The sequence below is a fragment of the Sciurus vulgaris genome, assembly GCF_902686455.1.
Source record: "Sciurus vulgaris genome assembly, chromosome: 15".
Classification (NCBI taxonomy): domain Eukaryota; kingdom Metazoa; phylum Chordata; class Mammalia; order Rodentia; family Sciuridae; genus Sciurus; species Sciurus vulgaris.
In genome coordinates this window covers 53,324,416-53,350,547 of record NC_136476.1, presented here as the reverse complement: position 1 = coordinate 53,350,547, position 26,132 = coordinate 53,324,416, and the positions used below count along the sequence as shown (strand labels likewise).

Sequence of the window (26,132 nt, the reverse complement as noted above, 5' to 3'; positions counted from 1 at the left end):
TAACATGGCTCTTTTGTTATTTCAGAAACTAGATGACTTTGAAGGAAATGTAAATCAGAGAGAACTTTTTTTTTTTAAGCTGAATTCCATTCTGGGCAAATTTTCTTGTGAAGCTCTGCCACAGCAAATTTTCTTGTGAAGCTCTGCCAGGGCACTTATATTTTGCTTTTACTTTAACCCTTCATACACAAAGATTTTATACTGAACTTACGGAGCCAATTTTTTCAATGGTAGAGAGGACAACCAAAGAAAGAAGGGTACTATGTCAGGGCAATTAACAAAAGTTCCTTTTATGTAATTCTCTTATAAGCTTAAGAAGATATTATCACCTCTATAGATGAGGAAACTGATATTCAGAGAAACAGCAAGTTATTAACCACATTTAAATATGTACTTCTATGTAAAACAAGCACAACAAATCTGCTGAGAAGTAGTTAATCTTCTACATGACATTAGTCTCCATTTAAAGACATAATTTCAGAGCCATGGACTCGGTCCCTTATTTCATTTCCTCCTATTCTTTCACCTAGGCCCATGCAATTTAGAATAAGCCAGTTGGTAGGATGGAAAAGGAAAGCAGAATAGGCTGACAACTGCTTTAAGTCTCATTAGATTCTTACAGTACAATCTTGGACAACTCAGCTGCATCCCAATGCTTAAAGGAGAGCAGCATATAGCTAGGCCATGTGCTGCCCAAAGAGTGTTGCCTAGGTTATGGTACACAGTGGTCTGTGTAAAAGTGAAGGTGATACCATGTCTCATATAGTTCTGTTCAGAGATCAGTCCCTACAAGAATAAAATGAGAAGTCTTTCCAGTTGTGGTCTATTCCCACCATTTGGAGTGACGAAGACGGGGTGGTGGAAGTGGGAGTGGGGGTGGTGGTGATTTTCCCATTCATGGAGGCACCATGAAAATATGCAGTGAGGAAGGACTCAAGGACCTAGCCTGAAATGGACCAAGATATATCAAATCAAAGAAAAGCCATAACTCATTATAGGAATCACATTCCACTTAGGTTAAGAGAAGTGATATGAGAACATGCTCAGGGTAAACCATGATAAAAGACAAAAGATGAAAATGAAATAGGCAACTGTGTCAACTTCTTTTGTCCAAGCATATGTAAATGTTACATGACCATTTGGAGACAATTCAGCATTGACTCAGCATGACCACGGGCAAAGCATGAAAGGCCCTGATTCCAATAAAATTCTTTCTTTGCATGGCAGAGAGAAGGAAAGATGAGAAAGGAGAAGGCTGAAGATCATAGATGTAGCAGCCATAACTGAAAAAGGAACAGATCTAAAAGGAAATGTCCCATGTAAGAAATGGCAACTTGCAGTTTCTGTGGGTTACCTCTCCAATGCTATAAAGTAGGCAAGGCTTAAACATATGCACAGCTAACTGTATAACATGCACAGTAACCCAAAACTATACTTCATGATGCAGAAAAACCTGATTGCCAGGTGTTACCTGCTTGCATGCCTGTCGACATTCCAAGGCAATAGCCAGTTCACAGCAACCTAAGCCAACCCAGCCATCAGACTTCTTAAATACACCTTAAAAACAAAATGTTCACATGTTTTTCATAAGTAATAACAAAGACAAAAATTACAATAAAATGTTTCATGGAAACCACTACAAATCCAAGAGGGTGACCACAGGAAAAGTAGCCCAGATAGCAGGGCCTCAAAATTATTAAGCCTTTCCCCTTCATCCTTACTCCCAGTACTCATCAGTCTCCTTAGGGTCTCACACAGCATAATCACCAGGCCCTCTGCTTCTTCACTTTTCTCTGTTCAACCTAAACTTTACTTAAGTCATTCTCACTCTATCAGAGGATATATAGGGAGAAGAAAGCAATGGAGAAGCCTCTTCTTATTTTTATAGACTGAGGCAAAGATTCTAATTTAACTGAAGCAAACGAATAGGAGTACAAGTACTATTGTGTTCAAAATATTATATATGTGGAATAGTAAAAATGCATGATCCTATTTAAAGATTGATTCTTAGAAAACATGCAAGAGTAATTTCTGTCAAGTAGTCCTGACTTTGATGGGCACAATTAATCATGGGTCAAAATGACTATGTACTATTTTGGTTCAATTTATGCATAGCAGATATTTCTCCAATTAAAGTACTTTGAAATCAAAAGATGATAAAATAAAAATCCTTTTAATAAGTTCTTAGACCCCTTTCGTGATCATAAATGTCAAAGACTGACTTCTCCTATAAAATTAGGAACATAAGAAGTAAATATAGAACCTGGCACAATGGTGTACATGCCTATAATCCCAGCAACTCGGGAGGTTGAGACAAGAGGACTGCAAATTCAAGGCTAGTTTGGCAACTTAGCAAGACCCTGGCTCAAAATTAAAAAAAAAGTTCTCACAATGTAGATCAGTGGTAGAGTGCAGGTTCAATTCCTGGTATCACAAAACAAAAACAAACAAACAAACAAAAAAAACCAAGAAAGGAACAGAAAAGAAAAAAACAAGTGAACAATGAAAGGAGAAAAGACTTATGTTTGTAGGAATGCTGCAAATTCTTCCTTTATTTGCTTTAAAAAATGCTCTATGCTATTTCCATGTAATACACAGATCTACAGATGAACATCCGGATTACATTAAATTATTATTCACATTTGAAAAAATGTGGTGAATTCAAGGCAATAGGTAACACAAAACTAGGACTTAATACAACAAACAGTAGTATTCTACTGAAAAACATTAAGCAAAACAAACAAAAGCAAACAAATAGTTTACAGATAGACAAAGCTCTCAAAATACAATTATAAACTGCCTCAAAGTTGATCATTATAAATCACATGAATTATAAAAACTAAAAATATTGCATATTTATACATTTCTTTATCTCCATGTGCTTTAAGGATATAAAGGGCACAGACTTCCATCTAGATCCACTGCCCCGTATAATTTCCTCTAATTCTTAGCTGTTTGCTATTCAGAATTTCTCACATATTAGAAAGAATTATGAATAGAATTCTTGTAGGTCATAAACTCTATGGGCTGTTAATAATACAGTACATTGCTGTTTCTATGTATCTAGTGACCTTAGAAAATATTATTCAACAAGCTTTTAAATTTATTCAGTCCTTACTATAGACAAGGTACTCTATTAGGTGCTATATGGGCTATGAAAGTATGAAATAGATAAAATATATGACTTATTCCATTATGGGAGATTACAGTTCGGTAGGAATGCATATGTATGTGTATAAATTCCAGGACATTAGGTTAAGAGATAACGAGAACAGGGAAGGAGGTGGCAATTCCAGGAAGACACACAAATCAATTTGTTTGAATACAAACTTTTAAAGAATGTGGCAAGCCTTTAGAACTCAGAAATATATAAGCTATACTACCCCCCCCCCCGCCCCCACCCCCAAGAGATTGGTTTTTAACAAGGACTAGAAAATTAGCCTTAATTTAGAAGACCATGAATGCCAGGATAGGGAGTTTGGGCTTTACTCCAAGGGAAGTGGATCTTGCTTGAGGGATTCTTTTCTGAAGAGGATAGGCAAGATGTATATAATGTATAGAAACATCAATCATAAGGTTATTAAAATATTCTATCCCAAGAGCAAAATAATAATAAAGACTTGAACTAGAAATAGAAAAGACAGTTGCAAGATTTTGCAAGGGGAGAATCAATGGAACTAGAAAGAAAAAGGGTTTTTCTAGTCTAGTGGTCATTCAGAAAAAGGGTCAGTTATGACTGATTTTAGATTAGCACTTTAGATGCCACCTGGATGAAGAATCTAGGAAGAGATGTTTACAAGTCACAAACAAATTAGACTTGATACTTCCCTTTCCATGGCTGATTAGTTAACAGTTCTGGGAGGGAATGTTCACCACAGTGAGTGTAGAGAGAGAAGGGGAAAGCACTGAACACAGGAACCACAGTTCTTATGGTAGGTAAGAGGAGAAAGATACCAGAAAATACTGTTCTAAGGCCAAGATGGAGTCATAAGGAGTTAGTAGTCAATGATACCAAGTATATAGGAAAATCAGAGAATAAACACTGAGAAGAAGCAAAAGATATACAAATCAAGAAGTCCTGGTGATCTTTCAAAGATAGTTTCAGAAGAATGGTGAAGTGGAGACAAGAATATAAAAGGTTTGAATGAGAATAAATATACATTTGAAAATTTGGGTGTGGAAGGGAAGACAAGGATAAAAACCTCCGGAGTACAAATTCTATTTTTGAACTATGACAGATTTTATATTCACAAAATAAATTTTTAAAATTAAATGCTAAATGTTATACTTTCTACTGCTTACCTGGCAAAGATGAATTCATACAACTCCAAATTTCAACCTGAAATTGTAATCACCAAGAGATTTTTATGTAGATAACCAGTTTTTATAAAAAAGACATTTTTATTGCTGTTTCCAAGCACAGAGACAAAGTGTCTGCTGAGTAACTTAAGGAAAAACGTCCATCAAACTGACCATCATTTTTCCCCCTTCACATAATAAAGGTACCATGTATAAAAAGAGGTTCTTCCGTGCAAGCTCAAGCTTTGTTGGTCTAATTCATAAGCATCCCAAATACTGAGAAGAGCCCAAGCAATGGAAATATTTTAGGCTACCTGATTTAGACAGGCAAGCAATAGATCTATAGTATGTCAGAAAATAGAAATATAGGATACTATTCCATGTATGTTCCCTTATTCCCAATTCAATTTTTAAAAATCAAAATAAATAAGATATTAGTTATTATAGCTTCATAAAATTAATCAAAATTAAAATAATAAATGAAATTCAAACCCAAATAAAATATTACAATAAAATTAAAGGCTGGAATACATTTAGATTTAAAACTTGTTTTTATACCTACATCCTAAAGTACAAAATAAAAATGGAAGACCATATTCTATTAACAGTTTGTGTGAAGATTTTTAAAAAACACTTTCTAAATCTAATATTTTAACTAAATCTAATATTTTACTCTGACCACAATCACATTGAATATTATGCTAAAACTAAAAGTAACTCATTAGTTTCATATAGACAAAAACCTTCATAGTTTAAGTAGAAACTTACCATTGTTTCAGGGCAATATCTGGGGCTCGTTGTAATAAATGTTTTAGTCGGGATTCACTTTTTGAGGAGAAAATCTATTTGACCAAAAAAAAGAAAAAAAAAAAAAAAGGAAAAAGGTTTTGTAGCATTTTTTTTCCCCATAAGAATGAATAAAATTTATTATCCTCTAGACTATCAGAACCAGAATATTTTCCTACTTCTTTTCATAAATGGAAAACCTTTGGAAGGCATCCAAATTAAGCTGAGGTAACATTTCTTAAAAGGTTGTTAATTGGCAAATACCAAGAAAGTCCAAAATAGTAAGTCCAGAGCCTTTTCTATTGACCCAAAGTGGAGAAAACCTGTTGGGGGTGGAGTTGGAAAAAATTAAGAGAGAAGAAAAGGGAAAAGGAAGTAAAAAAGAAAAATTTATTCTAAACTGTTCTATAAATGCTTTTAGTCAACGATGACAATTAAAAGCTAAACTGTGTCATATTCTTGACACTGATGAAGATGAAATTTGTGAATAGCATATGGTTCATAAATTCTCCATAAAATAAAGATAAAGCCATCTTTCACTAAATATCCTGAGGAGCTGACAAGGTTCACTCACCAGGCCAAATGACTCACAGCCTTACAGGAATTAAATTAATAAAGTTACAATCTGGTATCTCAGTAAATTAGAAATCATTACACATATCAGACAGACCTTCACATTTACCTGTAAACAGTCAAGACTATCCATGAGTGCTAAGGGCAATGAAAAAGCATTTAGTTCCAGTTATTCCTCCAATACTAAGTATAGTTAAGAAGTAAAAAGAAATAAGATAGCACCATTTTGTAATATCTAGTGAATTAATGCATTTAAGTAATTAAAAACATGTTAACATCATGAAAAGGCAACAACTAGATACAAAATACCATTCATGGGAAGAACTGTCAAACAAACAAAACAAAAATAAAAAGTTACTTCAATCTGATCAAGCCTCTAGATATGTCTCATAAGATAGCTGTAGTCATGTGTGGCTATTTAATTAAACTTAAATCAATTAAAATGAAATAACATTAAAAACCAGTTCCTTAGTCTCTTTAATCATACTTGAAGTATTCACTTGGCACATATGGCTAGAGGCTAACATATGGTTATGGAAAATTTTTATCACTGTAGAAAGCTACTAGATAGTTCTGCTCTAAATCTAACAACTAATTACTAAGACATATAGAAGGAAGAGGAATACATTAAATGATACCATGGATGTGAACAGTAAAGTTCAAACTGTAGGAAACTCTACAGGATAAATTCAAATTTATTCAAGTAAGTTACTAGAAGAAATCTATAGATCAAAAGATATTTAAGAGAGGGGAGGCAAAAGAAAGTAATAGAAGGTAGTAGGGAGGGTAGATACAATTAAAGTATGTTATTAGCATGTATGGAAATGTCACAGTTGAATCCATTAATTTGTACATTAATATAAGTTAATACTTAAAAATTTTTAAAAGAAAAATATTTAGTATAAGTCATTCTAAAAGTATTGTTGGGTTGGGGATGGGGATGTAGCTCAGTTGGTAGAGTGCTTACCTAGTATGCACAGGCCCTGGGTTCAATCCCCAGTACTACAAATACACACACCAACACACACACACACACACACCACACACACACACGCACGCACGCACACACACATAAAGTATTGTTGGGTAAAAAGACCTTAAAAGACATAAAACCAATTGCAATGTATACATTTCACTTGGATCTTGATAAGAAGTTTTATTAAACAATTAAGACAACTGAATAACTAGATATTATTAGAATATTACATTTTCAAAGAAGTGATAATGATGTTTTGGTTATTTATTTTTGTGGTGCTAGGGATCTAACCCAGGGCCTCATGAATACTAGGCACACTCTGTCACTAAAGCAAACCCCCTAGCCTGGTTATTTTTTTTAAAAAAATGAATCTTTATAATTTATAAACTGAAAATCCATGGATCAAATGATAGAACAACTGGGATATGCTTCAATATAAATTTGCCTCAATATAATGGGGGAAGAGGAATGGAAAGAGTATGATGGGGGGGAATAAATGAAAGGTATTAATAATGCTGAAGATGAATTCAAAGCTCTTTATATTTTCTATCTTTGTATATATTTGCAATTTTCCATTATAAAAAGATAAGGAAGAGTGAAAGAAAACAATGGGTAAAAAAAGGGACAACGACATACAAAAAGAATGAAAGAGAGAAAGCAAGCATGTAACATGGAATGGAAGAAGCACAGAGAAGGAAAACTATGCCTTGTCCCTCAACAACATTTCTTCTCAAAAACAAACAAAAAAGCAAAAAAACCTCCAAGCACTTGAAACAGGTTAGGACAATACAAAGAACATGGAACTGAGATTGTAAAAAATATACTTTGAATAAACAGGCATTCCTACTTTGCATTATAGGAGATGGTTATATCCTGATGGCTGCAGTATGGACTATATAACTAGACACACTTGGTTCTGAGTCCTGTTCTTCAAATCACTGGCTTGGTTTGTTATTTAACTTTGCTATATCTCTATTTCCTTAACTATAAAATGCAGATATTACCTCCTCAAGTGCTTGTGTAAGAATTAAATGAAATAATTCATATTAAAGAAGTATAGTACAGGGTTTAGCACATGGGGAGATTAAAATATATATATATAACTCCCAGTTAGAATTCCCTGTATCTCAAATGCTGTCTTTTCCTATGGAAAGGCATTTTAGTGTGATTTATGTATAATATTAAATAAAGAATATTTAACACTTCTCACACACAAATAATAACTCCCAGGTTAAGTTATCTGAATAGTTAACAAACAAAATTTAGAAGTCAGATATCCATCAGGTCCCTTCTCTCTCTAAAATTATGATTCTATAAAGTAGAATGAATTAACTAAGAAATATATACTAATTATTAGGAATACATTTAGCTTAAAGAAGCCACATGAATACACTTTCAGATAATAAATAGACTTAAATATAAACAGTTACTTTTCTTACTGAACTGGTAATCACATCTTAAAAGAAAGATGAATACATATCTAGAATAGAAACTTTGATTGTATAAATCACACACAAAAAATTATAACCAAACTCATACTCCATTCAAGGCAGAAATAATCAGATCACAGGGCTTATAATCTTAAATTCTAAAAGACTTCTTTTTACCTCAACTCATCATAATTGATTCCCCCTTGTATTCAACAAGCAAAGCCCTATCATCTAAATAAATCTTCACTTCTGCATTGACTTATTGACACTTTCAACTTTTTCTTTTCATTTCTTTTTTTGTGGGGGGTAGTTCTGAGTATTGAACCCAGTGGTGCTCTACCACTGAGCTACATCCCCAGTCCTTAATTTTTTGAGACTGGGTTTCACTAAATTCCAAGGCTGGCCTTGAACTTATGATCCTCCTGCTTCAGTCTCCCAAGTCACTGGAATTATAGGTTGTGTGCCACTGCGCCTGGCTGACTTCTCCAACTTTTTTCTTTCATTTCATTCATTTCTTCACCAACCAACCTGCAAACACTCACTGATCAGTTTCCATGAATAAGGACCTAAGTACAATAGTTAAGTAAGACATAATCCTTATATTTGAAGAATTTTTATAATATAGTTGTATATAAAAACAATTTTGTAAATTTGAAAAAGTACATAATACATTTAAACTTTTAATTAAATTAAAATAAAATACCTGCAGTATGACTTGTAGCCCCATCATCCCAATCAATCTAGAAATATTTGTTGAAAAATGTTCAGTACTGGGCACTGTTCTAAGCATTGGGGGATTCAGCAAAAACAAAGCAAACCAAAGTCCCTGCTCTAGACACTGCTAACAGTTTTCTCTTGTTAAAACAAACTAAGGGCCTTTTCTCAGATTTCAAATTCCTTAACTTTAACTTTCTGACAATATTGACAGACTTACACAGTAAATCATCACACTTATTATTTTGACTGTTATAAACCACCAGCCCTTTTATGTAAATTCTAATTCCAAAGGTTTTAACTCCCAGTTTTCAACTATCTTCAACTATGTACTGACAATTCAGCAACTTACCAGGAAGGTGAACCTACCCCCGCACCCCAACCAAACCCTTTCCCAACTTTCACAGCCATCAAAGGTATATAAGACTATTCACTCCAGCACAAAATCTAAATTATCAGGACTTCATTCTCCCTTTATTCCATACTGGTTACAGAAATGATAATTCCTCACTCCTGGTATTTTCTTCCATTTGTAGTGAGATCTACTAGTTTTAATCGTCCAGGCCTGTTTTATACTCCTCACTCCTACCATGATCTGACAGACTGACTTAGCTGACTGCTGAATTTGGTAGGAGAAAATGAACATATGCTACCCAGACCTTACCTGTCTTCCTCTGGGAGTAAGTCTAATTCTGTCACTTAGTGTGTGCCTAGAGATAAAGCTACATTCAACATCTGTGTAACTAGTTATAAAGTTTTATTTTGGGACTTATCTGTCTTATCCTCTCAATTGGTTAAGAACCTGGTTAGAGAATAATGTTCTTTATTAGGGTGACTGTAGTATTCAATAGATTTGCTAAGTCATGGAATGTCTAACATTCCAGATTTTAAGAAACTAGACCTTGCCTGCTGCGGGTATTTCATTACAAGATACCTCTTCACATTTTTTAATCCTATGGAACCTCAGTAGGAAAAGCATGAAGAAACAAAGTGAAAAGTCAGAAAAGCAATGCCTCCAAAAGTAGCCAAGAATTACTTGGAAAGCTTCCTTCTAGTGACACTACCAACAGGTCATTTTTGTTTTAAAAAGCTATCCTGGGGCGGGGCTTGGGATAGAGCTCAGTTGGTAGAGTGCTTGCCTTGCATGCACAAGGCCCTGGGTTTAAGCACTAGCACCACCACAAAAAAAACAAGCTATCCTGGGGCGGGAATGTAGCTCAGAGGTAGAGTGCTTGCCTAGTATGTACAAGGCCCTGGATTTTATCCAAATAAAATAAAAAGCTATGTTCTGGCAGCAAATTTGATTTGGCACATCACTGCATTCTCTATTAGCTACTCAGATGAGATGTCTACTGAGACACTCTCATGTACTATAATCAGAAAGTATCTTGCAAAATCTAAGTCCATAGCCAGGTACAGTGGCTCACACCTGTAATTCCTTACACTCAGGAGGATGAAGCAGTAGGATCAAATTCCAGGCTAGCCCCAGGAACTTGGCAAGACCTTCAGTGACTCAGAGATGTTGTCTCAAGATAAAAAAATAAAATGGACTAGGGATGGAGCTCAGTGGTGGTCCCTGGGTTCAATCCTCAAAATAAACAACAAAACAAAACAAAGTCCACAGTATTGTTTGAGAGAACTAGAGTCCCAGTTAGGTAGCTTGCCTAGTTTTAGAAAGTGATAAAATCCAGATTATTACTAGAAAACTTCGAAGATGACTGAGACCATAATATATCAGGTGCTAAGGCTAATGATGAAAGAAAAGTTGGACTTTATGAATAGATATTGTTTCGGTAGAACTTGGATAAAAAGTTTCAACCAGAAAAATTCAAACCTAGAAAAAATTTTAAGAGTAATACGAAAAATAACCAGAGTATTCACCAAGATTCACCCATTATTAACATTTTACAACATTTGCTATAACTCTCTATATACACATATGGTTATTACTACTATTTGATGAACTATTTTAGAATTTATTATAGACATTATGATCATTCATTCCTAAATCCTAGCATGTATCTCTTTAGAATAAGGACACTGTCATACCTAACCACAATATAATGACCAAATTCAGGATCAAAATGCTGATATGATACTAGCTAATATTTAGTCCATATTCAAATTTCACCAATTTATCTATAATGTCCTTTATGGTAATTTTTTTTTTGTTCCAGTATCCAATCCAGTATCATGCATTGCATTTAGCTGTCATATCTCTTTAGTTTCCTTTAATCTGGAACAGTTTTTCAGCCTGCCTTTGTTTTTATAATAACTGATATTTTTAATATAAGTGATAATTTTGAGGAGTATAGACTGTTGTTTTGAAGAATACCCCTCAATCTGCATTTACCTGATTGTTTTTTCATGATTCAGGATAAGCATTTTTGGCAGGAATGCTTTATAAGATGCTGTGCTTCTTCTCACTGCATTGTATCAGCAGACACATGTCAATTTGTCCCAGTATTGGTGATGTGAATTCTGATCATATGGTTAAGGTACTGTCCAGCAGATTTCTCCAGTTATTAAATGTAATAAGTAGTTACATAACTGACAGCCTCTACAATTTTGATCAAGCTTACCTGTTCACACACATCACGGCACATTTGGTTATCCTTTGAATGATTACAACATAATGCACCTAGGGAAAGAAACAAAAACAAAAACCCAACATATAAAGTTGTCTCACTATTAAATAAGCAAGATGACTAAGCTATAAGAAGATTATACAAACTGTTTATCCCACAGATTATTATTATTAATTTTAACTCAATGCTTAATGAGCATCTATTACAAGGATGGTATGAAGTTTAAGGATATGGTCCTTGCCCTCAATAAGCTTGCAGTCTAATAGGGGAGACTGTAATGTGATAATAGTAACTATTATTTATTGTAAGCTTTCTGTGTGCCAGAATTTTATATTAAGCTCATTTTATGCGTTGCTTTTTCAATTCTTACAAATTACCCTATGGATTAGATTCTATTATTATACCCAAAATACAAGGTCAAACGGTTTTTAAAAAAGTGAATTTTGTTTAGGAGATGAATTTGTGTTTCCTATAGAACATTCAAATGGAAATTCCAGTAAAGTCAGAAATTGAAGTCTGGAGTGCAAGAAAAGCCAAACCTCAAGATTCAAATTTGGAAGTCATCAGCATAAAGGAGGTATACAGAAATGATACTGCCTAGGGAGTTTATACTGAGAAGTACATGTAGCACCAAATTCTAAAAAATTGGCAATATCTGAGACACGAGAAGAGACAAAGAAAGAGATGGAAATGGAATAGTCTAATTGGGATAGGTCAACTACAGAGAGTGGTATTACAGGGGAGGGTGTAGTGTTATGTGCCCAAGAATCAAGTTGAATGGAAAACTGAAAAAGAAAATGGATTTACTAGTCAGAAGGCCACCTGATCACTTCTGTACAGTCAGTAGAAATGAAAGCTATTAAGAAGTAAGTCAGAGGTGAGGAAGCATAGATAGTAAATGTAGATTCACAAGAAGTCTGGCAGTAACAGGAAGAGAAGAGAATGGTAGTTACAGGAAGATGCAGGGCCACAGGAAGATTTCCTGCCCTTTTTAAGAGTTGGAAAGACTTGAGCTTCTTTACAGACTGAAAGAAACAGTTGAGAATTAATGCTTTTCTGATAGAACAATGTCTTAAGAGGAATCCAGAGTGAGTGAAATCAAGTTTTGTTTTGTTTTTTTTTTAATAAGAAGGCATTATGCTTAGCAAGAAGCAGTGCATATCTTTTCCTCTAAGGAAGCAGTTTATTAAGTACCAGGAATCAATTCATTCACTCAACAATCACGAGCCTTTGTCCCCATGGAGATTACGTTCCCTGGAAGGAAAAATAAACTACACACACACAGACACGCACACAGAGAAAGAAGGGAAGATATGAATATGAATGTGTGATGGTGGTAAAGACTACTGTGATAATAAAGCAGTACAAAGGTATTTTGTAGGGCAGGTTAGGAAAGCTTCATTGAAAAAAATGATATTTGAGCAGAAAACTTAAAGAAAGTGAGAGAACAAGTCTATTGAATTTTCAAACAAGTGCAAAGTTTCTTGTGTGTTCAGAGAGCAGCACGGAGTGTGGCTGGAAAAGAATGAAAGAAAGTAGATGATAATGTATAATATCAGAGAAGTAACAGGGCTAGATCATATAGGTCTCTATAGGCCATTACAAGGACTTGTGCCTTTACTCTAATAAGGGAAAACCATTGGAGGGTTTTGAGCATGCCATAATCTGAATTTAAAAGGATCACTCTAACTTCTGTGTTAAAAATATACTGCAGAAGCCAGGTGAGGTGGTGCATGCCTGTAATCCCAGTGACTCTGGAGGCTGAGGCAGGAGGACTGCAAGTTCAAAGTCAGCCTCAGCAACTTAGCAAGGCCCTAAGCAATCCAGTGACACTCTTACTCTAAATAAAATACAAAAAGGGCTAAGGGTATGGTTCAGCGATTAAGTGCCCCTGGGTCCAATCCCTGGTACCAAATTCACATACACACACACACACACACACACACACACACACACACACACTGCAGAGGAGCAATCTGCTTCTCAGTAAGCTGCTGCAATTGTACTGATAGAACATCATAGTGTCTTGACTAGAGGGCAGCAGTGGAGGTGGTATTAAGTAATCAGAATCTGGATATATATTATGAATACAAAGCTGATAGAATATGCTATTGGATTAGATGTGTGATATGGGAGAAAAAGAATCAAAGATGACTATAAAATTTTAAGTGGAAAGATAGAAATACTGGAAATACCATTAACTGAAATGGAAAAGTCTGAAAAAGGGAATTTCGGAGGGTAAGAAAGAATCAGAAATCCAGTTTTTAAATAATTTTGATATAATTTTGAGACATCCCTTAGGTGTGAATGCAGAAGAGTAGCTAATGTATGGGGAAAAAAACTAAGAGAAAGAACAGTGACCAAGAAGACAACTAAATAAAATGTTTCAAGAAGGAGGCATTAACTGTGCTAGATGATGTCAAGAAAGGAGGATTTCAAAATGATCACAGTATATAGCAATGTGAAGGATACTGATGAATTCAAATATGTGTCATCAATTTGACATGGTGAGGGCAAAAGCCTGACTGAGTTCAAGAAAGAATTAAGAATGTACAGATAACTCTTTTGAGTATCAGCAATGTATAATGAAGAATTTGGCCATTGTCCCTAACCTAGGAGACTCTAAATCCTTGGAATTTCCTGAGTAATATGAGTGTCTTTGTTATGAAAATGAGATGACTCGTTGTCTTACCCAGATATGTTCAGGATGGGGTCTGGCCATACCAGAAAGACTAGAAGATTGAGACTTTTGAATCATCTCTCAACCTGACATCTCAATCTTTGATGGAGTGGGGTTAGAGACTGAATTCCATCAAGTGACCAATCAATCAATCATGCTTATGTAATGAAATTTTGATAAAAACTCCTGACAGAAGCTCACTGGGCTGGTGAATACACTGATGTGTTGTGAAGATGATGCATCCTGATTCCATGAGAACAGGACAGAAGCTCTTCATTTCCTCCCAGACCTTGTCCTCTGAGTCTCTTTATTTGGCTGGTGCTCCAGACTTGAATTCTTTATAATAAAACAGTAATTTTATTTTGTTTTTTTATACTTTGGTACTGGGAATTGAAACCAGAGCCTCCTACATACTTAAGTGTGCACTCTACCATTGAGTTATGCCCCCCAGCTCCAAAGAGCAATTTTAAGTATATTGCCTTCTGTAAGCTCTGTGGGTGGTTCAAGTGAATTATTGAAGCTAAAAGGGTCATGGAGACCACAGATTTATACCTGGTCAAAAGTGTGAGTGGCCTGAGGACTCCGGAAGTGAGGTTGGTGTCTGGAGTAAGTGAAGTCTTGTTAGGGGCCATGCCCTTTAAAGCTTGTGGAGGTTATGTTAACTATTGAGTGGTTGGTGGTAGAACTGAATTGCAGTACACCCAGTCGGAGATCAAACAGATTAAAGAGAAATGAAATGAGATGGTTTCTAGAAAGGGATGTGGATTCAAGAAGAGATAGTGTATTCAGAGACAGGGACACAATAATGAACAAAAAATATGCTCTCTTACTTCATCAATTTACAGCCTGGTGGTGATATATAACAAGAATTTAGCAAGGCTGTCTTTGTTAAAAGTGTTGTCTGTTTACTTAGGCCTGCAGATGCAGATGCCCAATGAGTTACTAAAAGCAGGATAAAGCTTGGCATTTCTGCCTTAATTTTGTATCCATCTCCTTTATTACCTTAAACTTTATGACCTGCTCAGTTCTGCACATAGGCATGTTAATCATTTTAGGGGTGTTCATCTGAAAACTTGTAAGGCAAAGTTTATTAGCCCTAAATTTACTTAACTATCTTGTCCTCCTTCAAGACTAAAGCAAGATTTGCAGGGACATTTACAGCATTTTGTTTCAGACCCTTGGGGTTGGTGCCTAGAAGTCTCCGGTCATTTCTCTACTTCTTCCATGAATAGTAGAGCCTTGTAGGCACATCACCCTACCATTAACCCCTAAACAGGAGCAATCATCCCTTCCAGGATCACAGGTCTGACAGATAAACATCCTGCATCCTGTGAAGCAAATGGAGATGGCCCTCTCAATGATAAGAACTTCTCTGGAGCCACCTTGAAGAACTAGAACTAAGATGATGACCAACCAGGCCACAGTCTGACTAGGACTGTTTAATTATGCATTACCTCTTATACCCTGCCTCAATTCTTCCTTATTCAAACTTAAAACCTATGTCAACACCCCAAAGACAAGGCTAAGATGCTAGATCTCACTCTGCCTTCCCAATGTGACTATATTGAGAAAAGCTCCTTTCCTGCTAAACACCATTATCTTTTCTGTTTAGTTTTTCAGACAAGTGGCCAAACCTCATTTTTTGGAACCCCAAGAGTAAGGTCTCTGGCCTAGGATTCCAGGAAATCTAGACAAGAGGAAAGGACTTAAGGATATTGATATATGAAGAATGAAGCTGACAGTTATCTACTTTCTCAGTGAAATAGAGATTGGGTCAGAAAATAGAGTTGCACTAGATATGGTGGTATACACCTATAATAATCTTGGAAAGCTAAGATGGGAGGATCCTGAGTTCAAGGTCAGCCTGGGTAATATAACAAGACTGTCTCAAAACAAAAAATCCAAAACAAAGAATAAAAATAAGGTTGAAATAAATAGGGTTGGGGGGGTTTGAGCTGAAAATGTCAAGGTCTGAAACAACTAATTTGGAGAACTGAGAAAGAAAACAACTAAAGATGTGTTTCTGTATAAAAGAACATTGTTTCATACCATGTTAATATTTATGCCTCAAGAGAAAATGCTTCATGTTCAAATAAACTGGGAAATGAAGGATTAAAAAAAGTTGAAAAGCCAGGCATGGTGGTAGTGCATGCCTATAATTCCAGCAGCTCAGCATGCTGAGGCAGTAGGATTACAAGTTCAAAGCCAACCTCAGCAACTTAGTGAGGCTGTGAGCAACTTAGCAAGACCCTATCTCAAAATAAAAAATAAATATAAAAAATAAAAAAGGGCTGGAGATGTGGCTCAGTGGTTTAACACCCTTGGGTTCAAATTCTAGTGCCCCCCCCCAAAAAAAAAAAAAAAAAAACAAATTGAACAGATTCACTATAGGACAATGTAAAGCCTTTTATTTGTTAAAGTAACAATTAATATACATTAATTTGCTAAATAGGGATCTATTACACAAATTTCTCAAAGCACAGAACACTTTTCATGCCACTTACTAACATCTCAGAATGCCATTTGAGAAACATCAAATTAGAGAAAAGGAAGAAAGGTTGCTAAGCAACATTACAGGCCCAGAATAATTCATAAATTAGCTATATAAATAATCTGAAGGAGCATGTAACTGTTTTAGAGTGTAAAAGATTGGGAAAAAATACAACTGATCAGCAGTTGTGTAGGACTGGCAAGTCAAAGGAGACATGGAAGTGAAAACATTATTTTTAGGCAACTGGATCTGATACTACAGCTTTAAAAATACATACTTGGGGCTTAGTGAGGCTTACATATCTTAGTGGTAGAGCACTTGCTTAATATGCGTAAGGCCCTGGGTTCAATCTCCAGTATCCGCCCCCCCCATATGTATAACACACACACACACACACACACACACATCTTTAATATATTATGCAAACCTGTATATGTGTGTACACATACTAATACATGTAACATAATCCTCTATTCAAGTAAAAATCTAAACCATTTCAGTATACAAATGAGATAAAAACAACTTTTTCTTTTTTTTAATTTTTACAGACTGCATTTTTATTCATTGAAAAACAACTTTTTTGATTGAAAGCAGAAATGGTATTGGGAAGAAGAGGATGAATAAACAGAAGATAAAAGAAGTCCTCTTTAAATCTTACAAATGAGGCTTCTAAGTTCAAAACTAGAAACTTTTTCTTTATCAAAACAATGACAGGGTCTATGATACCACTGGCATATTACTATAGTTTGGTTTCATAAAAGAGTATTGTGGCGCTATTAACTCTATGGGAAAAGGTTTCTTGAAAGCTTTAAACATCTGACCTATATTATTCTGAAGAACACACAAAAAATTTTATTATGTTTCAGAAGAAAAATGTGCTTTGATTCAAAGTGTCAAAAGTGTCTTGTACTGTTCTCACTTTCTAAAAAGCTCTAAATCTAGGAAGGGCCCAAGAACTCATGAGACTTCCTCCCAGCAGCCCTGCCTTCTCTGCAATGCCAGACCAAGCAACCCCCATCTTCTAAGACTGTTGGTGTGTCCCAGACTCATTAGAATGGGAGGGCAGGCAAGGATAAAAGGCTCCCCTGCATGATACTGACGTTCTCTTTTGAAGTATTCTAAAAATTGGCACTTTCTACTATCCTCTAACACAAAGGTCATATGAGGGCAGAAAATCCAGCTGATCTTGAGCAAAGATAACTCAGAATAACATATGGTCCCAATAAACACAGGCTTAGCAAAAAGTAAACAATCAGGCAGACAGGAGTCTGATTTGGACCTTGGGATTTTTGAAAAAGTTTCTTGGAGCAAAGGTTTATTTAAAACAGAAACACAAAATGTGTCATAATTAAAACTCCAATTTTATTTTTTATTTAAAATATAAAAGTTTTATTTAAAATATAAAAGCCTTTTTTCCCTTATTTAATGGTGAAGGTCAAATTTATAGTGGAATGACCTACAAAGTTAAATTTTTTAAATAATTCCTCCCCTTCATTAAAAACCCCAATTTGGAAAATAAAGAGGGGGGGGAAAGATCTATACTCCCACTGTACTGCCACAACCTCTGTTGACATTCTGGCATATTTCCTTCTACTCTTCCAAAAGCCTTCTCTTGTATTTCTGACAGAATGGGATGAAAGACGGCAGCCTGAAATCTTCTGGTAATAATCTCTTTCCTCTTCTCAACCAAACATTCCTCTATAATAGTACATTTCCTCCTTTTAGAAGACTGCCACCCTCCATGAACAGGCTAGGGAGCTCCATCATATTTTCCAAACTGTACTCTTAACTTTAGCCATTACTGTATTAGTATACATTTTTCTTCCTTTTAAACAATAAAAGATTATTAGAATCTTTTCCATTGCATATTTTTCAAGAAATAAATGCCCATGAAAAAACATTAATTCATATGCCTTCATTAAGGATGGGAAGATTCAAATGTAATTAATGTGGCAATTAAAGGTCTTTATCTTTTTTAGAGCAATTAAAATGGATTAACTGGGTCATTCAACTAGTACAAAAGAGGGAAAAAAAATATTTCCAAGACCTAATGCTTTTATAAGGCAATGAATTCTACAGATGCTTTAATTTAATAATTTGATTCTAATTTTTTCTTCAAGAAAAAAGTTTTAAGCTGTTTATTCTCATAGAATGAAGTTGACTAAAGGTAAAATGGTTTGAAATATAACTCTATATCAACATGATGAAAATAAAAAGCACAGGTATTATCCTTATTAAAGACATACAGATATCCTGCATCCTTATTCCAAGTGTCTGTGATTATAAAATTAATAAAAACCAAAAATTGATTACTAAAAGCCATTTTGTTGGCTTTAAGAAGGAATTAGAGCCAAGCACGGTGGTGCATGTCTGTAATTCCAGTGGCTTGGGAGGTTGAGGCAGGAGGATCTCAGGTTCAAAGCCAGACTCAGCAAAAGTGAGGCACTAAGTAACTCAGTGAGACCCTGTCTATAAATAAAATACAAAATAGGGCTGGGGATGTGACTCAGTGGTTGAGTGCCCATGAGTTCAATTCCTGGTACTCCCCACCTCAAAAAAAGCGAAGGAATTAGAGCCATCTAGATATATGCAAGCAGAATATCCAATAATTTGAAACATCAAGGTTTGGCTGCTGATTTAGGCAACATGTGTACCAAAGTTAGGCAAATAAGCAGGAAACACATGCTCTAGCCACATACAGAAAAATACAACTTCTAAAACCAACTGGCATTTAAAAAAACAAAATACACCCCAATCTAAAAATAAGGAATATCCATAGAATTATAGGATTTTTTAAGTTAAAAGGGATTTTGCCACAAGGAAGTCTCCCAAAAGCTATAATTCAATCTGGTTAATGCAAAGTCATTTTTGTTTTCTTTTCTAAGGAAAATAATGATTTCCTCTAATTAATGTTTTCCTAAAGAATTACTAAAACAGAATACATATTTTTAAGAAAATATAAATATCCTTCCCACACTATTAAGGGGAAAAAATCTGAGCTAATACTGGAAGGTCATTTTAAATTAAAAAGATACATTAATTTAAAAATTCTTATTTTTATTACTTATGTATATATATATATATATATATTTTTTTTTTTTTTTTTTTTTGGATGTACTAGGCATTGTACTCAGGGTTTCATGCTTGCTAGGCAAGCATTTTACCACTTAGCTACATTCCCAGTTCTTCAGTTCTTTTAAAATTTTATTTTGAGACAAGGTCTCAAAAAAGATGGTCCCAGTTGGCTTTGAACTCACAATCCTCCTGCCTTAGCCTCCTGAACAGCTGGGGTTATAAGTATGCACCACTGTGCCCAATGAAATCTTATTTGTGATCAAATTTTTATTTTTAAAACAACTTGGAAAATGAAAATCACTCTAAAAATGTTTAAATGACAACTTCAACTTTAATTAATAAATAACTTCATGCAAATATCACATTTATTCCTTAAAAACTGATGTTATAGGTATATATATCTATATAAAATATACTGTCAGCTAAGGGAGAGCCAAATAATAAAATGATTATCCATATAATCCATCACTCATCCAACATTGCTGTTATACTGTTTTATCATCTGACTATACATATGTATAAACATGTTTTGCTTTTTTTTTTCCCTGAATCATTTGCAAGTTAGACATATCCTCCATTGTTGGTCTCACACTGTACTGCTGTAATACCAATTATATTCATTCTATTGTAGTACCAATATGACTGCCAGGTTAATTTTTTTAATGGACCTTTCACGATGTCACTCTTAATAAATTAAGGGTCTACAATGGCTTCCTAGTATTCCAACTAAAAATTTCCAAGTCTTTTTTTCTAGCCTTCCCTTCCCTAAACTTCATTTACTTTCAATAAGGAAAATCTACAATTATCTGGAACAGTCTTCTGCCTAAAGTGCTTCATGTCCCTTTCCTGATGATCTAAATTCCAAACATCTTTCAATGTTTCTTTTCCAACAACTTCAGGCCATGTTGATTTGGGGGTTGATTAAGAGCCAACATTTTTTTTTTGGTAGTATTGAAGATTGACAGGGGTGCTTTATCACTGAACTACATCCCCAGACCTTTTTATTTTTTTATTTTGAGACTGGGTCTGGCTAAGTTGTCTTGAATTTGTGATCAGCTTCCAGTTACTGGGTTTACAGGCATGTACTACAGCAAGACCCTACTATTCTAGGTAGAATTGGAATCTTTAATTTTTTTCTAGTCATTTCATATGAGTTATTTTGGAATCCCCAGATTGATTGATCTTGGTACACCAAGCACAGTGCTCAATTTAAAATATTTTATTCAAGGATTAACAATATTAATAATGTTGTTATACCTTTTTAACAGAAAAAAAAATACAAGTTTTTTTCCTCACTGTATTCTCTCACTACCACATATCATATGGTGACCCACTCATAATTTAGTAAACATGATTGTTTTGGCCTAGGTCAAAACATATATTGGAGATAAGTACTCAGGCAAGAGAGAAACAGTCAGTTGGTAGTAGGTATAGAAGGTCAAGAAGAATTGTAACTGGGGAAGCTGAAGTTTTATTGGAAGTACAGAAAACATGAGTAAAAAGAGGAAACTGGCTGGCAGAAGAATGCAAGAGATGCACAAAGAGAAGCAGTGAAAGAGAGAGAAGCTAGCTATTTGTAAAAACAGTCTTGTTCCTGCCAACTTTCCAGTTTCTCCAGCAATCCCTGAGGTAGAGGTGTGCTGAATTTCCCACTCATGGTTTTCTATGAGATTTCCTGTTAAAGGTCACATAGCCAGCCCCCTAATCAGAGCTACCCTTGGTTCTGTTTGTTGGGGTCAAAACCTTAAACCTTAACCCTAACATTCATCATTATGTAACAACTAAAGCAAAAGGCGCTTCTGAAATTCTCTTATATATGCTGATAGCCAGCATTCTTGGATAATGTTCTTCCCCACTCAGTGCTACAAGGCTCCCATTCATAAACAAGGGATCTAAAAGTATGAAATCTGGCTCTCAATGGTATAACCCTTGGTCAGAATGAATCTCTTAATATTCCACTTTTCTTGTAGTCTTCATGTTATCTATGTTCTTAATAGCGTCCAGCACATTATACCCTACAATACTTCATGAATATCATATGATTTTTCCTGAAATATATTCCTTAGATGTACTTGAATTATATATAACTACAAATACAAAATAGCAATGTAGATAGTATACATTTGGAGGTAATATTTAATGTCTGAACTTCCCACAAAACTGGAAGTCCCATGAAAGTAGAGATCATGTCTGTTTTCGCTTTTATTTTATACCTATGTTTATTATGGTATCTGGTACTATTAATAGATTATATTTGTTAAATAGGTAACTGACAGGTATAAAATTTAGCTTAAAAAGCAATGGACACAGGGAATTTTTCCTAACACCCATCTTAAACATTTTTTTTAAATGTAAAAAAACTGGGGTACTAGGGATTGAACCCAGGACCTTGCACATGTACCACTGAGCTACATCTACAGGCCACAAAATGGATCTTTTGGTTCTACTTCCATCTTACCTGTCAATTCTCAAACCTGCTCCTTCCTGTGTTTCCTACCTTGATAAATGGCATCAACTTTTAGTAAGCTGCTCAAAATTCAAAAACAAAACAACAAAAACCTATCAGTAAGTTTAATTCTTCCTTCTCTCAATTCCCATATTCAACCTATCAACAATATCTTGAATCTCTCCTCTAAGTCACCATTCTCTCTTGCTTGGACTACCGCAATGCCTTCTAGACACCTGGCATTTACTCTTGCCCATTATAATATCCCCCCCCCACCCCCCATTAAGCAGCAAGGGTGATCTAAAATATAAATTAAATCATGTCTCTCTCATTTAAAACTCTGTTGGTTTCTATCTGTACACAGAATACAATCTTCACATGACTTCTTGCAAAGGTTAGCACCTAGTGATATGGTACTCTCTTGCCCACGAAGTTCCAACCACACAGACCTTCTGGTCTTTATGCCTTAAGGTCTCTGCTCTTCCTGGACCCCACCTCTGTCTTTCAGAAGGATAGTACCTTCTTGGCCTTCAGATCTTAACTTTAAACTTCACCTTTCAAAGAGACTGCTCTTGTCAGCTCTAAGTAACCATTCAGCCTCCACACACACAATTCTCTTATCATTTGGTTTAGTTTTTTCATAGTATACTTATCATACCCAGAGATGATTTTATTATCTATTTTCCCTCCTTTAGAATGTAAAGCTCCTTGAGAGCAGCAGCTCTGCACTTAGAACACTGCCTGACATACAGCAACCATCAGTATTTAAAAAAAAATTTTTTTAGTTGTTATTTATTTATATGCAGTGCTGAGAACTGAATCCAGTGCCTCACACACTAGGCAAGCACGCTACCACTGAGCTACACCCCCAGCCTTTAACAAAAAAGAGTATATTTTGCTCTTTTAAAAGCCACATTTGTGGCAGCAGTGCACACCTGTAATCCCAGGAGTTTGGGAGGCTGAGACAGGAAGATTTCGAATTTAAAGTCAGCCTCAACAACTTAGTGAGGCCCTAAGCAACTCAGCGAGATCCTGTCTCTAAACAAAATATAAAAAAGGACTGGGGATGTGGCTTAGTGGGTAAGCGCCCTGGGTTCAATCCTAGGTACCTGCCCCCCCAATAAAAGGGGTACATTTTTAATATATAAAACCCACGTCCTTGACATCTTCCCCCTTTCTTCTTTCAATGGTATATAGTTAAAAGTATGATTAATGAAAGATTGCTTAAGTCTATGGATACAAGATAGGAACTTTTAGTAATATACCATAATAAACTATCTTATCGTTAGGTCCATGATTAGTCCTAGCTCTTTCCAGTGTGAGCCAAGATACTGCATTGGGAACAGAATCTGCTTTTTATTACTTTTATTCACATAGGCGTTTTTCTTTTTCTTATTTAAAATTCATTACATTCTTTTTCAGGATTCTAGACTATTACATAATTCCTTAAATGTCAACTTGTTGCAACTTGGCCTTTAATGTTACATCTTTTTCTTACAAAATATCTTAAATAGAAACAGAGCTACTACCAGGTGCCATGAGACTGCACCCTAAAGTCCCATCCTACCCTCCAAAGAGAAAATCAGCTAATAAGTAGTATCACTCCATTACCTACATCCAATGAGTATAGGAATAATCAGGGCAATATAAAAGAGGGGGTAGTGACCTGTAAAGCTTTATGCTGGAGGAGACAGAAGGACCCAATCTTTGACAGACAGAAGACTGTCTATGCAGGAATATAAGCCAAGCCTTCATTGAAAAACAATTTAGTAATTGTGTTCTCAATTTCTGTTTAGAATTGAAGAACATTTTCTGCACTTTCTACAATGCACAGTAGAAGCCTTTGTCTACTATATTACTCAATGTTCTTTATGTAAAGAACCAGGCAATATAAGCTTCCTAGAATTTAGTACAAGGATTTTAAGATTAAATCTGGAATTTTGCTCTATCAAACAACACAAATTGTATCAGGTCATGAACTTTTAGAGTTGGAAGGGCTGTTAAAAATCAACTAGCCCAGCATTTTCTAAAGTGCACTTTAGGTATTATGAAGAAAAGTTTTATGAGCCAATGATTATTTTTTCTGTAATAATTTTGAGATAATTCCCATACCATGCAATTCACCCTTTTAAGATGTATAATTCAGTTTTTTTTTTTTTTTTAGTATATTCGGAGTTGTGCAACTATCACCACTGTTTATTTTAGAATATTTTCAGTCCTCCAAAAAGAAACTCTACACTCCTGAGCAGTCATTCTCTATTCCCCCAGCAAACCAGTGTCTTTACCAAAGGAATCCTTGGCCCCTTTATTGTGAATCTAATGTATTTTGTGAATTTATAAGACGGGGTCCAATGTGCAGTGTTTCCCAAACATATTCAGTAGCTAACATTTCAGTGTTTACTATGCTAAATACGATGTATTACTTCAATTAATTCTTATAATAAAATCTAGGAGGTGCTATATATAATAAATGTGGGTATTAGACAAAAAATTAAGGCTAAGAAACTTTCTCCATTATTCTTAATCACTTCACTCTACAACTTCCCACAGAACTGAGTAGCTATGGATGAGAATGGGCAATTAGCACTCTATGGACCAAATATTTGTAAGTGCTTTAGTTCAGTCTCTTTTAACTTAGTGAGAAAAATGGGGTTCACAAAGGTAAGTTGAGTTAGCGAAGAATACATAGTATTCTTTCTCTTTTTTCTTTGATTTCTGAGCTAATTTACAGGTAAATTTAGAACACAATTACAGTTAACTAATCCGAGGTTCCTGACACAATTTTCTCCCCCTTTAAATGCCTTCCTTTTTTTTTTTTTTTTTTTAAAGCTTTATTTTTAACATTGCAGACTACCTTAAAACCTGTAGAGTTTGACTTTGCCTTTTCTAGGAGGTCTCTCCCTGAAAGCAATGCACTCCTCCACCACTGTTGTTATTAGGAACCCTGCCATCTTTCGATGGTTAGTATAGTTAGGAGGACATCACTCAATTTTGCCCCCATCCCAGGTGGATGTCATCTCCCTCTGTGCACACACAGTTCTGTATCTCCTTTGGACACTTCTGCCTTGAATTCAAGCTACTCCTGTTGTATCCTACTTCCTAACCTGTGCTCTGCTGGAGGGCAGGAGTTAGCAACAAATCTGAATGACCAGCAAGCAGGCGACAACTATAAGCACTGCAGTTTCCTATTCATCCTTAGTTTAACTCCTTTAGAGCAAGGACCAACTCTCCTCCAGCCCGCTAGCACCAGAGAGCAGGGTTTACTGATTTTTAATGCCTCCCGCTCAACCCTGTCCGACATAGCACCGTAGGGCCCACCAGAGCTCTCCGACACCGAGGCCGGTCTTTCGGAACCAAGTAAGGGTCAAGTAACAAGTGACAATAACTGGCCTGGGCAGCGGTAAGGAGGCTGCACATCTGAAATCCCGCCCAACCCTCGCGACGATCCTGAGGGAAGGCATTTTACCGTTTTCTGACAAGGACCAGAGCCTGGCGAGGGGTATCAGGACAGGGCAGGGGGCCCACGTCTGGTAGGTGACAGAGCAAGGCCTCGAACCCAGGTCACCGGCCCCCGTTCAGAAGATCTTCGGGGCGCAGAGAGCGAGAGTGGGGAGGGGCCTTGATTCGCCCGGAGTCGGCAACAGGTCCTGACTGCCGCTACCTCCGGACCCAGGGTCACCGGACGTGGGCCGGGTCTGGGGTCGCGCTCACCCCCGCCCCCTGCCCCGCGCCATCTTGGAGTGCTGAGGCGGCCGCTCCGGATCGCCCCGCACAGCTGCTCCGGTAGTTACTCACCCGCGCTGCCCGGGGCCAGGCCCCCCGCCACCTCCGCGACCCCCGCCACGGCCAACAGAAGCAGCAGCGTGCCTCGGAGGGAGGCCCGGACGTTCGCCATGTCCGGGCCGGGCGGGTCCGGAGCGGCGGGATGCTCGGACCCAGCCTGGCCGCCGCCGCCGCTCGCTTCAGGACCCGCCCCCGGCGCCCTGGCCCTTCGGTGATTGGCTGCGGCGCGCTCAAGCCCCGCCCTCGGTCTCCCAGAGTTTCCAAACCCTCCCGGGGGCGGCAACGCGCCCG

At 36.3% G+C, this 26,132-nt stretch overlaps 1 protein-coding gene across 1 annotated transcript; it reads right to left on the bottom strand.

The window, feature by feature from the left end:
• LOC306645644 (reversion-inducing cysteine-rich protein with Kazal motifs-like) lies at window positions 1-26,022 on the bottom strand. Its single transcript, XM_079113590.1, has 5 exons — window positions 25,854-26,022; window positions 11,361-11,419; window positions 5,068-5,141; window positions 4,303-4,339; window positions 1-1,557 (listed from the first exon to the last, which is right to left on the bottom strand). Exons 1-4 carry the CDS (start codon window positions 25,951-25,953, stop codon window positions 4,318-4,320), a joined length of 255 nt encoding a protein of 84 aa, XP_078969716.1. The 5' UTR covers window positions 25,954-26,022; the 3' UTR covers window positions 1-1,557; window positions 4,303-4,317.
• Between the last annotated feature and the right edge of the window lie 110 nt (window positions 26,023-26,132).